We start from the raw sequence: 15,859 nt of genomic DNA, 5'->3' as shown, positions 1-15,859 counted from the left end.
ATTATTATTTACTATTAACAATTTTGCACAATAATAATAATAAGCTACAGCAACCCAAAGTTTGACTGTAACATAAACTAATAATGCAACAGCGGTATATTTAAATAGCTTTAAAATGTTTATTTTTGGTTTATATATTTAAAAACTACTATTAATAAATTGCATTTTCTGTGTCCAAATGTAACCTCACTGTGTAGATAATGTCTAGTTCAGTTCATAGCAAATGGCCATAAACAACTATAAATAAGTTATTGAGTTTTAAATTATTAATAATGTGCCAGAAATTTCAGTTGAAATCTAAAGTTCTGTAATATGAACTGAATGTGTTTTGAAGTACGATTATTATTATTATTATTATTATTATTATTATTATTATTATTATTATTATTATTATTATTATTTATAAATTACATCTCTTTATTTCTTGCCTTATTTTCACTGGAATGGAATTGATTCATTTAAAGCCCAAAACAATCAGATTCAGAACTGGATTAATTGTCATTACAATAGTAACTTATTAAAATCATTACCACATGGTAATTTATTTATTTATTTATTTATTTATTTGGTTGAGTAATTTATAAAGTGTTTTTTTACAGGACATCTAAAATTGTTTTATTAGTCAATGCTTCACTGCACTACACATTTCTTCCCTCATAGTGGAAATAACTAAGTACAGATTACTGGTCACTACCCCCATAATTCCCATAGATCAATTTTTAAAGTGTTGTATTCACCATGTATCACAGTAGGTCATTTGCCAACAATTTATGATTTATTACTGAAACCTGTAACATTTATGGTCAGATTGAATGTTTTGGCACATCTGCCCCGACAGGTGACTTTCTGTTCTCATTTTTATTATAACAGCCTTTTCCTCCAGTGCTCTTCTTCTTTTTAATAATAATAATAATAATAATAATAATAATAATAGTAACAATCAATGTGAATTAATACAAATTAATCAGAAACGTAACAATACCGTGGTACAAAAAGGTAAAAAATGTCAATCTGCTTCTGAAATCTGATTTTGTAACTGACTGCATTCACATTTATATTACAATACTGGTTTATCAGGTATAATAATGGATTATTCAATGCTACTTTCATGCATTTGGACCTAAAACAAGGTGCTTATTGATCAAACTGATCAGCTGCAAAAGGTGGTCTTTTAGTTGCCATTTCTGTAAAGACGTTTTAAGAAATTTGTAAGCATGACACTTTGCAGACTCACACAGCATGAGAATAACATTCTCCCCCATTATTCTGTATTTTCTAATGCAGTTTCCATGAAAGAAAAAGCTTTTCATCCAGATCCATCCCTCGTTCTTTGTGTGTACTTTCTAACATGTTATGTAACACAGGGAACTTTCAAGAACCGTTAGATCACATGTAGTTGAAACAGATTTGATCCAGGTGGCATCTTAATAAATTTTCTGAATAATTCTGAAAGTGACATTTCTTTTTGGACATTGTGCAACAAAATAGACAGGGAAATAAAGCAATCGAATAATTTCAGTGCAAAACAATTCCAGACTGTGAGGCTTCACATGACTGGGAATTTGAAATTTTGTTTCAGGTAATTCATTGAGAGTTTCTCCTGTTGCTTAAGTGTATATTTTATACCAAATAAAATTTAAAACATATAACAATAATAAATAATACATATAAAGAATATATAAATAAATAAGTTTTCTATAAAATAATAAAATTTCTAATACAATGGAATTCAATAAGAACATATTAATATATTAAAATATAATATATTAACATATAATATGGTTGCAAATAATAGAAATAAAATAAGCAGGGTATACAGTATATACAAACGGCATTTTTTTTGTTAATAAACGAAGGTTGAGGAGCAAATTCGGACCCCCAGGACTACCAGAAAACCGGAGAAAATTTGAGTCAGGCTTACAAATAAATACATTTCACATTAGGTGAAAACAAGGTACTTTTTTACACATTTATGTAAAGGCCAAACAACTCCCTGAGACAGATTCAAGGTAGACCAATTAATTTCTGGATGATCATGTCTCTGTCACTTTCACCATTGTAAAGACCCTGAGCTCATCTCCTATTCCTTAACTGCTCGTAAATGTTGACATTCAATCAGAGAGTTATGACAATTCATCCAAATGTCAGTTTCAGATTGTACAGTCTGAAGGTCTATAGGGCGCGTTTGCGGTTAAAGTGAGTTCCTCAAATTCAGACATGACTCAGTTCTCTAAACCACAATTAATTTTACTCTCGGGCTCTTGAACAAGTCATTTTACTCTCGGCTCTTGAACAAGTGACTAAGCGATAGTAGTTTTGTGCTCAACTGCTAAGATTTTCACACAGAGAGGTAAATCTCTCATTGTGGTTCCTGGGGTTTGAGATACCGAGAATCAAGAAGAGGGGAATTTCTTTAAAGAGCAGTGACTTTAGTCAAAGATAGATCCAAAAACCTCTTAAATAGGATCATGGAATTTCCAGTTTAGAATCTTCACTTGAACAATGATTATTAAAGAGAAAGCAACGTCTACACAATAGTTTTCCACCATGAAATTCCTGCTTTTACTGTTTTTAAGTTTGCACTATATAAATCCTTCTACACCTACTACTACTCTTCCTCCCCCTGCTACTCCTCCTCTTCTTAATATTAACAATGTTTCCTCCTGTTCCCACTTTTACAACTTGTCATCCTCCTCCTACTGCACTTCCTCCTTCCACACTTAATTCTTCTGCTCTACCTTGTTCTAATCCTTGTCCTACTGCTACTTTATCTTCTCCTTGCCCTACAAACCCCAATTTAGTTTTCCTCCCTATATTAATCCTTATGATGAATAAATATAATAACAATAATAATATGAACAAAATTATTTTTATTAATTTAAAACAATAGAATTTTATATGTAATATATTTTTCTCATGAACAAAGTCAACAGAAGATTGTTTTAATTAAAATATAATTGATTAAAGGTAGATCAAAATATATTCTCAGCACTTTCATTTAGGATATGAGATAAATGTGTATTCATCTAAGAAAACTAAACTGTTTCTTAGAGGGCATGCAAATCGTTTGCAAATAGTTTGACCAAGAAAAGAACCGCGGAGGCAGAGATGGCAAAAGTCACCCGTGCGGAAAAGGAAAAACCCCCAAAACAACTCAAAACCTCAATAAGTTGCTGAGCATGAAGACAGGTTACAGTTGATACACTTCAAAAAATTTATTTAGTAGTCAAAAACTATATGTTGGGGAAAAACTATACAGAGTTTCCTGAGCTTTCCAGACTTGCCTGATTCCTCCTGCTCATGGTCAATTTCCTTTAAAGACACTATCGCTGTAAAGTATATTGTTATAAAAAGAGACTGGTTTCTATTTAATCTGCCCAAAGCGTTCCAGATGAGAACAGGTTTCGTTCTAACGTTTTATTCTTCTCCGAAAGTGTTTCCTTGCCACTGGCGTTAGAGATCAATTCAAAAATTCCAATTTTATATATCTGGATTTCTGTAAAACTGCTTTGTTATAGGGTCCATTGTTAACGGCACATGAACATCGAATCAGTTAGATTAATGTCAATATTTGCGGTAAGATAAAAAAAAAACATTTTGACTTTTAAATCCTACCAATTGCACTGATTTTTCTTGTCCTGAATACGGGTTCTAGTTTAAGGACAAGCCATGCATTGACTTTTTGACTATAGATTTTTTAGACATTAATAAGGACATGGCCTCGAACAAAAATACATTGAGAGGCTATAACAGTTAACACATCCTTTAGGCTATTATGCAGTGTAATAATGTAGGAATCAATGACAAATATGAGAAGCGGAACCTCAACTGTTAAAGCTCTGGGCTACTGATCAGAGGGCCCAATTTAATTCAATTCAATTTAATTCAATTGAATTCAATTAAAAAAATTGAATCAATAGATATTGTCTTAAAGTAGCTTTACAGTGATGAAGAGGAAAGTTGTATAAAAATGTATAAGTTTAGTGCCTGTAAGTTTGTTTCTTATAACTTTTTATCCCTAATGAGTTCAAGCCAAGTTGCGACTGTTGGGCCCTTGAATAAGGCCCTTAACCCTCTCTGCTCCAGGGGCACTGTATAATGGCTGACCATGCGTTCTGACCACAGCTGCCTAATTAGCTGGGATTTGCAAGAAACAATTGCACTGTGTTGTAATGCATATAGGACATATAAACGCATCTACACACAGCCGGTCAGTTTGCAGTCTAGTAGCTCATGTGAGTTTACAGGTTTTAGCAAAATGGCCATCACCCCCTATATCTCATAAACCACACTAACAATTAAAGCTAGCGTTAAATAATTTGGAAATAGAAAAAGGGGGACATACATTATTTTTCTTAATTGTCTGTCCATGAAAAGGTAAAAAAATATTTTGGATGTATTACTAATGTATTGTGTTGATGTATTGACATACATTTGACTATACAGGGAGTGCAGAATTATTAGGCAAATGAGTATTTTGACCACATCATCCTCGTTATGCATGTTGTCTTACTCCAAGCTGTATAGGCTGGAAAGCCTACTACCAATTAAGCATATTAGGTGATGTGCATCTCTGTAATGAGAAGGGGTGTGGTCTAATGACATCAACACCCTATATCAGGTGTGCATAATTATTAGGCAACTTCCTTTCCTTTGGCAAAATGGGTCAAAAGAAGGACTTGACAGGCTCAGAAAAGTCAAAAATAGTGAGATATATTGCAGAGGGATGCAGCAGTCTTAAAATAGCCAAGCTTCTGAAGCGTGATCATCGAACAATCAAGCGTTTCATTCAAAATAGTCGACAGGGTCGCAAGAAGCGTGTGGAAAAACCAAGGCGCAAAATAACTGCCCGTGAACTGAGAAAAGTCAAGCGTGCAGCTGCCAAGATGCCACTTGCCACCAGTTTGGCCATATTTCAGAGCTGCAACATCACTGAGTGCCCAAAAGCACAAGGTGTGCAATACTCAGAGACATGGCCAAGGTAAGAAAGGCAGAAAGTCGACCACCACTGAACAAGACACACAAGCTGAAACGTCAAGACTGGGCCAAGAAATATCTCAAGACTGATTTTTCTAAGGTTTTATGGACTGATGAAATGAGAGTGAGTCTTGATGGGCCAGATGGATGGGCCCGTGGCTGGATTGGTAAAGGGCAGAGAGCTCCAGTCCGACTCAGACGCCAGCAAGGTGGAGGTGGAGTACTGGTTTGGGCTGGTATCATCAAAGATGAGCTTGTGGGGCCTTTTCGGGTTGAGGATGGAGTCAAGCTGAACTCCCAGTCCTACTGCCAGTTTCTGGAAGACACCTTCTTCAAGCAGTGGTACAGGAAGAAGTCTGCATCCTTCAAGAAAAACATGATTTTCATGCAGGACAATGCTCCATCACACACGTCCAAGTACTCCACAGCGTGGCTGGCAAGAAAGGGTATAAAAGAAGAAAATCTAATGATATGGCCTCCTTGTTCACCTGATCTGAACCCCATTGAGAACCTGTGGTCCATCATCAAATGTGCGATTTACAAGGAGGAAAACAGTACACCTCTCTGAACAGTGTCTGGGAGGTTGTGGTTGCTGCTGCACGCAATGTTGATGGTGAACAGATCAAAACACTGACAGAATCCATGGATGGCAGGCTTTTGAGTGTCCTTGCAAAGAAAGGTGGCTATATTGGTCACTGATTTGTTTTTGTTTGGTTTTTGAATGTCAGAAATGTATATTTGTGAATGTTGAGATGTTATATTGGTTTCACTGGTAAAAATAAATAATTGAAATGGGTATGAATTTGTTTTTTGTTAAGTTGCCTAATAATTATGCACAGTAATAGTCACCTGCACACACAGATATCCCCCTAAAATAGCTAAAACTAAAAACTACTTCCAAAAATATTCAGCTTTGATATTAATGAGTTTTTTGTGTTCATTGAGAACATGGTTGTTGTTCAAATTAAATCCTCAAATAAAATTAATCCTCAAAAATACAACTTGCCTAATAATTCTGCACTCCCTGTATTTCCTCTTTCCTACTTGGCAATATATTTTTCAATAAAAATGTTTCTGTATGTTATAAGCCGTCTGCTTCCTCACTTTTTTTTGTATATTTATTATGCTATATTCCATATTAATTTGCTATAAGACAAGAAGTAATTTGAAACCACCTAATTTGGCACTGTCACTAATCACCTTGTCCAGTGCTCCTATTGGATTTATTCATACATCAAGAACAAGGTGATAGCAAGGAAGACCAGCCCTTCTCGCAACGACCAGGTGCTCTGTCTAACCACAGCTGAAGTGAGGAAAAGAGTTAACCCAAGGAAGTCCGCTGGACCAGACAACATTCTTGGAAGAGTGCACAGGTAATGTGCAGAACAGCTAGCAGATGTCTTTACTGACATCTTCAAACTCTCTCTGAGCCACACCGTTGTTCCTATGTGCCTCAAGACAATGACCATTGTCCCCATGCCAAAGAAGTCCACAGTCTCCAGCCTCAAAGATTATCGTCCTGTTGCACTCACACCCATCGTAATGAAGTGCTTTGAAAGGCTCATTATGAGGCACATCAAGACCCAGCTACCACCCTCACTGGACCCCATGTAGGTTGCGTATCATCCAAACTGTTCCACAGACGATGCTACCACCATGACCCTCCACCTGGCCTTCACCCATCTGGACAATAAGGACACATACGTATGAATGCTGTTCATAGACTTCAGTTCAGCATTTAAATTGTATCATCCCTCGGCACCTGATTGAGAAGCTGAGCCTACTGGGCCTGACCATCTCCCTCTGCAACTGGATCCTAGAATTCCTGACTGGCAGACCTTAGTCAGTTCAGATAGGGAACAGCATCTCCAGCACCACTACACTGAACACTGGGGTCCCTCAGGGCTGTGTGCTCAGCCCACTGTTGTTCACTCTGCTGACTTACGACTTTGTAGAAATGCACGGCTCGAACCACGTCATCAAGTTTGCCAATGACACGACCGTGGTGAGTCCCTTCAGCAAGAACGAGGAGTCAGCATACAGCGATTAGGTGAAACAGTTAACAGCCTGGAACCAACCCCAGCCATTAGGGTTGCACAAGCCAGTGCACTCTTAGTGCCGGTCCCAAGCCCAGATAAATGGGGAGGGTTGCGTTAGGAAGGGCATCCAGTGTAAAAACGTGCCAAATCGAACATGTGGATCATGAATACGGATGATCCGCTGTGGCGACCCTAATCGGAGAAGCCGAAAGAAAGTTAACAGCCTGGTCTAGAGCCAACAACTTTAGGAGAGCATAGAGCGGCCATTTTCCACTGAACATTGATGGATCCTCCATGGATATGTTCAAGAGCACCAAATTCCTTAATGTTCATCTGGCAGAGAACTTCACCTGGTTACTCAACACCAGCTCCATCAGTAAGAAAGCACAGCAGCGTCTCTACATCCTGGGAAGGCTGAGGAAAACCCATCTCCCAACCCCTTTTAAAGAGGGACCATTGAGAGCATTCTGAGCAGCTGCATCACTGCCTGGTTTGGTAACTGCACCATCTCGGATCCCTGCATCTCAAAACCCTACAGTGAGGACAGCTGAGTAGTAGACATTTACACCACATGCTGCATCTGCAAAGCCAACAGCATTGTGGATGACCCCACAAACCCCTCACACACACACTTCACCCTTCTACCATCAGGAAAAAGGTTCCAAAGCATTCGGGCCTCACATCCAGACTGTGCAACAGTTTATTCCCTTAAACCATTAGGCTCCTCAACACACAGAACTGAACTGTACCAAACTCACACACACTCACTCAACTGTGTGTTACTGAACTGTACAACCTAAACTCAAATACACACTCAATACTCATTTCAATTCACACACATCCATGTCTTCAGCACCACCCATATTATAATGTAATCATATTATACTATTTACATGTTGTTTTGCACTTTTTGATTGCTGCTCTGTTTTTGAACAACATTGTGGTTATGCTTACAAATACAGTGCATCCGGAAAGTATTCACTTTTTCCAGTCTTATTCCAAAATGGATTAAATTAATTATATTCCTCAAAACTCTACAAACAATACCCCATAATGACAACATAAAAGAAGTTTGTTTGAAATCTTTGCAAATTTATTACAAAAAAAGACCAAAAGAAAAAACACATGTAAATAAGTATTTACAGCCTTTGCTCAATACTTTGTTGAAGCACCTTTGGCACCAATTACAGCCTCAAGTCTTTTTAAATATGAAGTTACAAGCTGGGCACACCTATTTTTAGGCAGTTTCTCCTATTCTTCTTTGCAGAACCTTTTAAGCATCAGTGAACAGCCATTTTCAGGTCTCTCCAGAGATGTTCAATTGGGTTTAAGTCTGGGCTCTGGCCGGGCCACTCAAGAACATTCACAGAGTCGTCCCATATCCACTGCTTTGTTATCTTGGCAGTGTGTTTAGGGTCGCTGTCCTGTTGGAAGGTAAACCTTCGCCCCAGTCTGAGGTTCAGAGCGTTTTCATCAAGGACATCTCTGTATTCATCTTTCCCTCAATCCTGACTAATCTCCCAGTTCCTGCAGCTGAAAAACATCCCCACAGCATAATGCTGCCACCACCATGCTTCACTGTAGGGATAGTATTGGCCAGGTGATGAGCGTTATCTAGTTTCCTCCAGACATGACTCTTTTCATTCAAGCCAAATTGTTGTTTCTCATGTCAGTGTGTCATGTGAACGCTGGAGAAAATGTATAAGGCCTGACCTCATCTACGAAATGTTGAAGCGGAGCCATCAGAGACCTTTGAAGTGTGCAGAAAAAACTGCATCAAAACATCAAAACAACCAAGAAACGTGTCAGCAGAGAAAAGTGGAAAGTTTTGGACTTGCCAAGTCTATGTCCCAGTGCTTATTTATGATGATTGCATTCAACTAGCTGATAAACAGACAAAAGCTTGCAAAGGGAACTGAAAACAAGCAATTAAAAAGCTTCGCAAGCATTTTGTAGTTTATGTGGTCATCCTCATGACAATAACTACTGAAAGAAAGGAGATTCTTGCAAACTAAATGAACCCCTTAAATACAAATTTTAGCAACATTCTGTTATACACATAAAAATTCTATTACTATGTGAACAAAAACATGATGTGGCATCATCAGACAATGGTTTGGTGTGATGAGACCATATATATTATATATATATATATATATATATATATATATATATATATATATATATATATATATATATATATATATATATATATATATATATTATAATTATATAAATAGTACTTAATATTATTAAGAAGTCCATACTAATTATGCATCTTATAAGTACTTTCTTCTTTCATCACAACTGGTTGATGATTTAAATTTTCCATATAGTAATTATTCAATTTATAGTCTAAATGTTGTATGCATAAATGAAAGAATGAATGAATGAATGCACAGCACCACATCAGCTCTAAAAAGAGTCAATTTTGTGACTACTTTGTTGGACCTAATGGGATTCTTGTCCCAATGCATACCTTTGAAGAAAGGCAGGGTGTATTATTGAAATTGCTAGACATCTTAAGTGGTTAAGATGTTGAACTTCTAAATAGAAGGTTATGAGTTCAAATCCCATTATTGCAAAGCTGCTACTGCTGGGCCCTTGATCAAGGGCCTTCACCCTGAACTGCTCAGTTTTTCAAATGAGATAATACACATGCATGTTTCTTTTGATTATATGCAGTAAACTAGGTAAAGAAAAAGAAAATAAAAACACAGTGAATGACTGGAAGAAAGTTCTATGGACAAAGGAGTCCACTAGGCGTTTAGGCTCAATTAAGAGACAGTGAACATGAGAGTAGATGTTAGCAGACAGCCTCAGCGCCACAGTCAAACATGGTGGAAGCTTAATGGTTTGGGGTTGTTTTTGGAGCAGGGAAGGTTGAAGGTTTATTGTGGGTAAAAAGGAATATTGAACCAATATTTCAACCATTCCATAATTTAACACCACACAGTTCTGTTTGAATTGTGGCAAATTATAACCAACTTCGCCGTACAACAAGACAATGACCCGAAACGTTATTATATATGAACTGGAAAGAAATCTCCAACTATTGAAGAAAAACTTTGGCAAGTTATGGCAAAATATTTCTGAATGTCTGGAGAAACAAACTGTCCAGATGCCAAAAGTGTGTAAAGCTGTTATTTATGATGAGGGAGGATTTTGAGGGAAAGAAATTAAAAAATCGGTACATTCATTATTTTGTCTGGTCAAAATAAAAGTTATTGCATATTAACAACAGGAACATGCATATGTCTCTCAAAAACCAGGCTATGTGTTTGACAGGTACTGTACTTGTAAGTTTGTAAGCAAAAAAGAAACAAATTAAGATATAAGAAATGTGCAATGTTCAACCCAAACCTATTTTCACTTTAGTTAGTCACTGATGTATGCTTTTTGTTAATACTAATAATAGATATACGCAAAATGGCTCAAAATTCTTGCTATTAACTATGACATTGTGTGTGAGTAGGTGGGGAAAATGTTAATCAATATCTCCATTGCCACACAAAGCCAGCTTTAATTAAATAAAAAGAATGAGTCACTTTTACTTTGCATTACATCATTGCTGGCAGAAAAAATACCAGATTTTTATTGCAGCTGGACCTGAACAGCTGCTCAGTTGTACGAATGAGATAAATGCAAGTTGCCATAAATGTACATTTTTATCCTTGTACACATTATGATGTAAAATATTCCAACAACACCACATTCTTCAAATGAAAATCATTGAATGACCTCAGCAACTCCTCTATTTGTTACTCACACTTTTATCCTGGCACGATTCTTGCAGAGTATTTAAAGCACATTGGCACGGACGTTTGAGTACCGAAAAGACATTAGGCCACAGTATATGAAACAAAGTTTTTATTCTTTTATTTTACATATTTGTACATAAACATTTCTTCCCTCAAATAAAGAATCTGAATACAATAGGATGAAAATGATATTAACACACTTATTTAAAATGACTCGTGTCAGAGGATCAACATTCACAAAATGTTGAATACCGATCAGTGTGAACATATTACCAAAAGCTACGACTCGACTACAAGGCAGGCATGTTTCCTTTTTAGACGTTTAGCACCTTCAAATCAAAAGTTTCAGTTCAAAACTACCAGTTGTGCAGAATAAAACAGGCCAAAAATACTGTCCAACTTAAAATTGTCAGCAGTTAAGTTTGTTTTCTTTATACAGTGAGGTCTTTTTTTTATTTTTTTTCATTTTTATGTCTGACTCTCTACTAATTTTCATACTATATCTTTTATATATTTTTTGGTAAATTTGACAGATATATTTTGCTGGCAAATGTAAAAAGTTAAAATTAAGGACTATTAAGAAGCAAGGCCAATCACTGCACAGAAAGCCAGGAACAGTATTTCAGTACTGAGACACATTTGAGTTTTTCTGCGGTCAGGAAGTGCTCCGTCATTTGTATTTGTACATCCACAGAAGCAAAAGAAAAGTGGCTCTTCTCTTTAATCGAAGCCATGATGGTGGAAGGTTGTGGGTGATGACAGCAGGGATTATTTGGAAAGTGTCTTCTCAGCCATGTGCTTTTGCTGACTTTCAGCATGCCTGTGGAGACACACACGTTATGACACAAAAGCCGGTTTGGATATTTTAAAAACTCATTATAGCATTTTCACACTCAACAGGCTGTAGAGTATATAGAAGTGTATGTGGGGGGAAAAATATTCCCTGATCAGAGCAGAGAAGATAGAACAAAAAAATACACAAAAAAGCCTCACCTAGTCAGGTCTTCGATGTCGACTAGCATAGCATCCTGCTCCATGTGAAGCTCATCTCTAATCAGCAGTAGCTGCACGAGCTCCTCATTCAGGGCTGCACCAAGACAAAACACAAGTACAGAGTCAACAAAGAACCCAAATCCTTGCATACGAAGCCAGGTGCTATTGCTTTATAGGTTTTGACATTTAGCACCTCAGAAGTTTCAGTTAAAAACTACCAGTTGTACAGAATAAAACCGGCAAAAAATACTGTCCCACTTAAAATCCAGTAAAGTTTGTTTTCTTAATATAGTGAGGATTTTGTGAAGCTTTTTTAGCTTTTTAAGTCTGACACAAATTTTCATACTATATCTTTGTCTAGTGGTTAGGATGCGGCGCTCTCACCGCTGCGGCCCGGGTTCGATCCCCGGTCAGGGAACCAACCCCAGCCATTAGGGTTGCACAAGCCAGTGCACTTTCAGTGCCGGTCCCAAGCCCAGATAAATGGGGAGGGTTGCGTTAGGAAGGGCATCCAGCGTAAAAACATGTGCCAAATCAAACATGCGGATCATGAATACGGATGATCCGCTATGGCGACCCCTAATGGGAGAAGCCGAAAGTTTTTATCTTTTATATATATATATATATATATATATATATATATATATATATTTCTGTTTTGTTTTTTGATTTATTAGAAGACCAAGTACATTTTCTCTGTATTATAGAAACATTTATATACTATAATGTGTGCTGTTATTATTATTATTAGTAGTAGTAGTACTATTACTGTTAGTATAGTTTTCTATGGTATGCTTTGATGATACCTAATTGCACAAACAAAAGTAAAAATCGGTCTTGAGTGTGTACATGCATTTTTACTGTATATCAAGTAACAAAGAAATTCCAAATAAGAAATTAGGCAACCCCTTTTAACCCACCCACACACAGACACACTCAAGCACACACATAAGATAATCACGGTGCGAACACAGGGCAAACGTTACGCTAGGAGAACCAAGATAAGAAAATATCTTGAAATTGTTCAAAGTTACAAATGACTTTGGAAATGCCTGCCATGAAACCCCCTAAATACCTACTGTTCGAATACAAATGTGTGAATGTGTGTGTGTGTGTGGGTCGGTGGGTGGGTGTAGAAGGTGATCAATGAACCTTGTTACTCAAGATTACATGCATGTTTCTATTTTTATTGATCTGTGTTTCAGTACAGTTCTTTGTCGGCATGCAAAAGCGAGTCATTAATATTCACTGACCGATGTGTCAGACGGCACACCGCTAATCTCTTACTTATTACATCATGCATCACTCTGACATCATTTGTAGCAGTGTTGTACAACTGTATATGATGTATAATTGTGAAAGGAAACATGGTGGATGGATGGCCTTTAATGAGTTTGATGTTTCTATCTTCCAAAATAGATAGAAAGTTGGATAGATAATAGATAGAGTACATTAATAATCCCAAAAAGAGATTGTAATGAACAGCCACTTCACAGACATTCAACAAAGTACAGTACAAGCAACAAGATGTAGAAGATTATTAAGGCAAGGTTAAAATGAGATAGGGGAAAAAAACTGTTACTATATTAGAGTCCGGTGGGAATCTGAAAACTGCATATTGAGGTCCATTAACAGGATAAAAAATTAGCAAGAATAATAATATACTGTTTCTACAGTATTTATATGATGCTTGTATATACAGGTGGGAACTTAGGTAACTGAAAAAAAAAATACATAGAAATTCCACAGGGTTTTACTGGATCCCAATTCATTTTTTTTACTTTCCAAATTCGGTTTTACTTCCACAAATTAAGAAAAAAAAAAAAACTTACTTTCAATCTGTGAGTGGAGGTCATTGACGATGACCTGTAGCTGACCCAGGGTCATATCTCGCAGATCTGTGGGCTTAAGGCTCCTCTTCATCAGACACTCACTGATGTGGGGCATGTGGGAAGCTACACACACACACACACACACACACACACACACACACACACACACACACACACACACACACACACACACACACACACACACACACAATCAGTGATATAGGTGTAATGCACTTCCAAATAAGGCAAGAAAATGAATATATATATATATATATATATATATATATATATATATATATATATATATATATATATATATATATATATATATATATATACTGTATATTAGAGTACAGTAGAGTACATACTGATTCCAGTTGATTTTCACACTGCACATACAAATATGTAAAACCCGTTCCCATGCGCTTAATGGGAAGTATTTTATTTCACAATATCTGTCTTTGTGTGTGTGTGTGTGTGTGTGTGTGTGTGTGTGTGTGTGTGTGTCAGTGGTGGGAAGTAATAAAGTACAAATAATTATGTACAGTACTTAAGGAGATTTTTCTGGCATCAACACTTTTTCTTTTTCGGACAATTTTTTTTTACTTTCACTCATTACATTTTCACACAAATCTCTGTACTTTGTAATACGTACATTTTCAAAACAGCCTCGTTACTTTAGTTTTAATCTATTTGTTGGAATGTCAATATTTTTCTTCTCAATGCGCATGTTTTCAGCCCATCTACCTTTTTTCTTGGCTCTCACGCACCACAGACGTAGGCTAGTTTTCGAAGCTAACAAGGAGCAATGCAGAAGGCAACAGGAGGTTTTCCTCATCTTTTCTCTGCTTGTGTTCTATATGGTGGATATTCAGCCTGGATACATTCGTAAGGTAACAAAATGTGAAATTTGTTTTGTATTGATATGTTAATTGGGGCTGTCAAAATTGACGAGTTAAAAAACGCGTTAACGCAAATTCATTTTAACGACACTGATTGTATAAATCCAGTGCGCATTTCTATTTGACCATATTTTTATCTACAAATATTAATAAAGAACTCAAAAAGAGGCGAAATTAAAACGTTCAACGTGACACACATTTATTTACGACGTTCTTTCTTGACATTTATGGCATTTGGCAGACGGCTTTATCCAGAGCGACTTACAACTAGGGAGGGTTAAGGGCCCAGCAGTGGCAGCTCAGTGTTGGTGGGATTTTAACCTGTGACCTTTTGATCCAAAGTCCAATGCCTTACCCACTGAGCTACCACCTTACCTACCACCTCTTTACTCAGATACAACAACAAAACTCCATGAAGATGCCATACTTGGATTTGGAGTGATAGATCTTAAACTGCCTGCTATAGAGCTCTGAGCTTAACCCTATTGAACACCTTTGGGATGATTTGGAACACCGTTTGCACCTCAGGCCTCCTCATCTCATCTATTTCCACAAGCACACTCCAAAATCTAGTAGAACATCTTCTCAGAAGAGTTGAGCTTATTATAACAGAAAATAGGGACTACATGTGAAATGAGACGTTTGAAAAGATCATACAAATGATATAGCCAGGTGTCTACACACTTTTGTCCATATAGTGTATGTGGAAGAGGGCAGATAGCACTATCCTCCATTTTCCTGGGTTACTCTGTAATATTATGGGTAGCAGGAGAAGGCTGTCCGAGTCTCAGAAGAAGCACTTGTTTGCTGTGACACTGCGGCTGTCATACAATTGTGGGGAAAATTGGAAAGGGAAAAATAGCATAGAGTCTCCAATGAGCAGGTCATAATTAATGAGTGGAAGCCTAAAAAATAATTTCAATGGGAATAAATAATCTCAATATAATAATTGGATAGAGAAAACATTTCTGAAACCCTTCTATTAAATATAGCCATTTTGATTACAAGTATGGATCATGTACTTGTAGTGAATAGTGACTGCATCAGCTCATTAGTCAGTTGTGTTTAAGTGAATATGGAATGTTTGTGACAGACTCAGAAAATAAGAAAAGTAATGAGGTAAAATAATCTGAAACGGTTTTTGCTTAAGGGCATGTGGTTTCCCATCATAAGTGTTTTCTAAACGAGGGCACGAGAGCAATGGTCACTGGGAGCATTGGAGTTTTGCTTTCAAAAATGTTCATTTGACCTTTACTGAGTCATGAATAATGCTCCCACTGCTTACTAGCAGAGAACAGAAAAAGGAAGTATATATGGGATATGGCCTAAGCTGATGCCTGGGGTCTGTTGCAGTT

General features: G+C 36.8%; 1 protein-coding gene across 2 annotated transcripts in view; it reads right to left on the bottom strand.

The window, feature by feature from the left end:
* Positions 1 to 10,869: 10,869 nt before the first annotated feature.
* Positions 10,870 to 15,859, bottom strand: part of schip1 (schwannomin interacting protein 1) — a 344,140-nt gene continuing 339,150 nt past the window's right edge. For both annotated transcript variants that reach the window (XR_006928793.1, XM_046876056.1), the window contains exons 17-19: positions 13,603 to 13,725; positions 11,771 to 11,864; positions 10,870 to 11,597 (exon numbers count right to left, since the gene is read on the bottom strand). Coding sequence is in view for 1 of the 2 variants with exons in the window: in XM_046876056.1 (XP_046732012.1) it covers positions 11,546 to 11,597; positions 11,771 to 11,864; positions 13,603 to 13,725 (269 nt within the window). In the remaining variant the exon portion in view is untranslated. The remainder of the gene's footprint in view (positions 11,598 to 11,770; positions 11,865 to 13,602; positions 13,726 to 15,859) is intronic.

The sequence above is a fragment of the Silurus meridionalis genome, chromosome 20 (genome assembly GCF_014805685.1).
Source record: "Silurus meridionalis isolate SWU-2019-XX chromosome 20, ASM1480568v1, whole genome shotgun sequence".
Lineage (NCBI taxonomy): Eukaryota > Metazoa > Chordata > Actinopteri > Siluriformes > Siluridae > Silurus > Silurus meridionalis.
The sequence above is the reverse complement of the archived record's forward strand: the minus strand, read 5'-3'. Positions and strand labels throughout refer to the sequence as shown.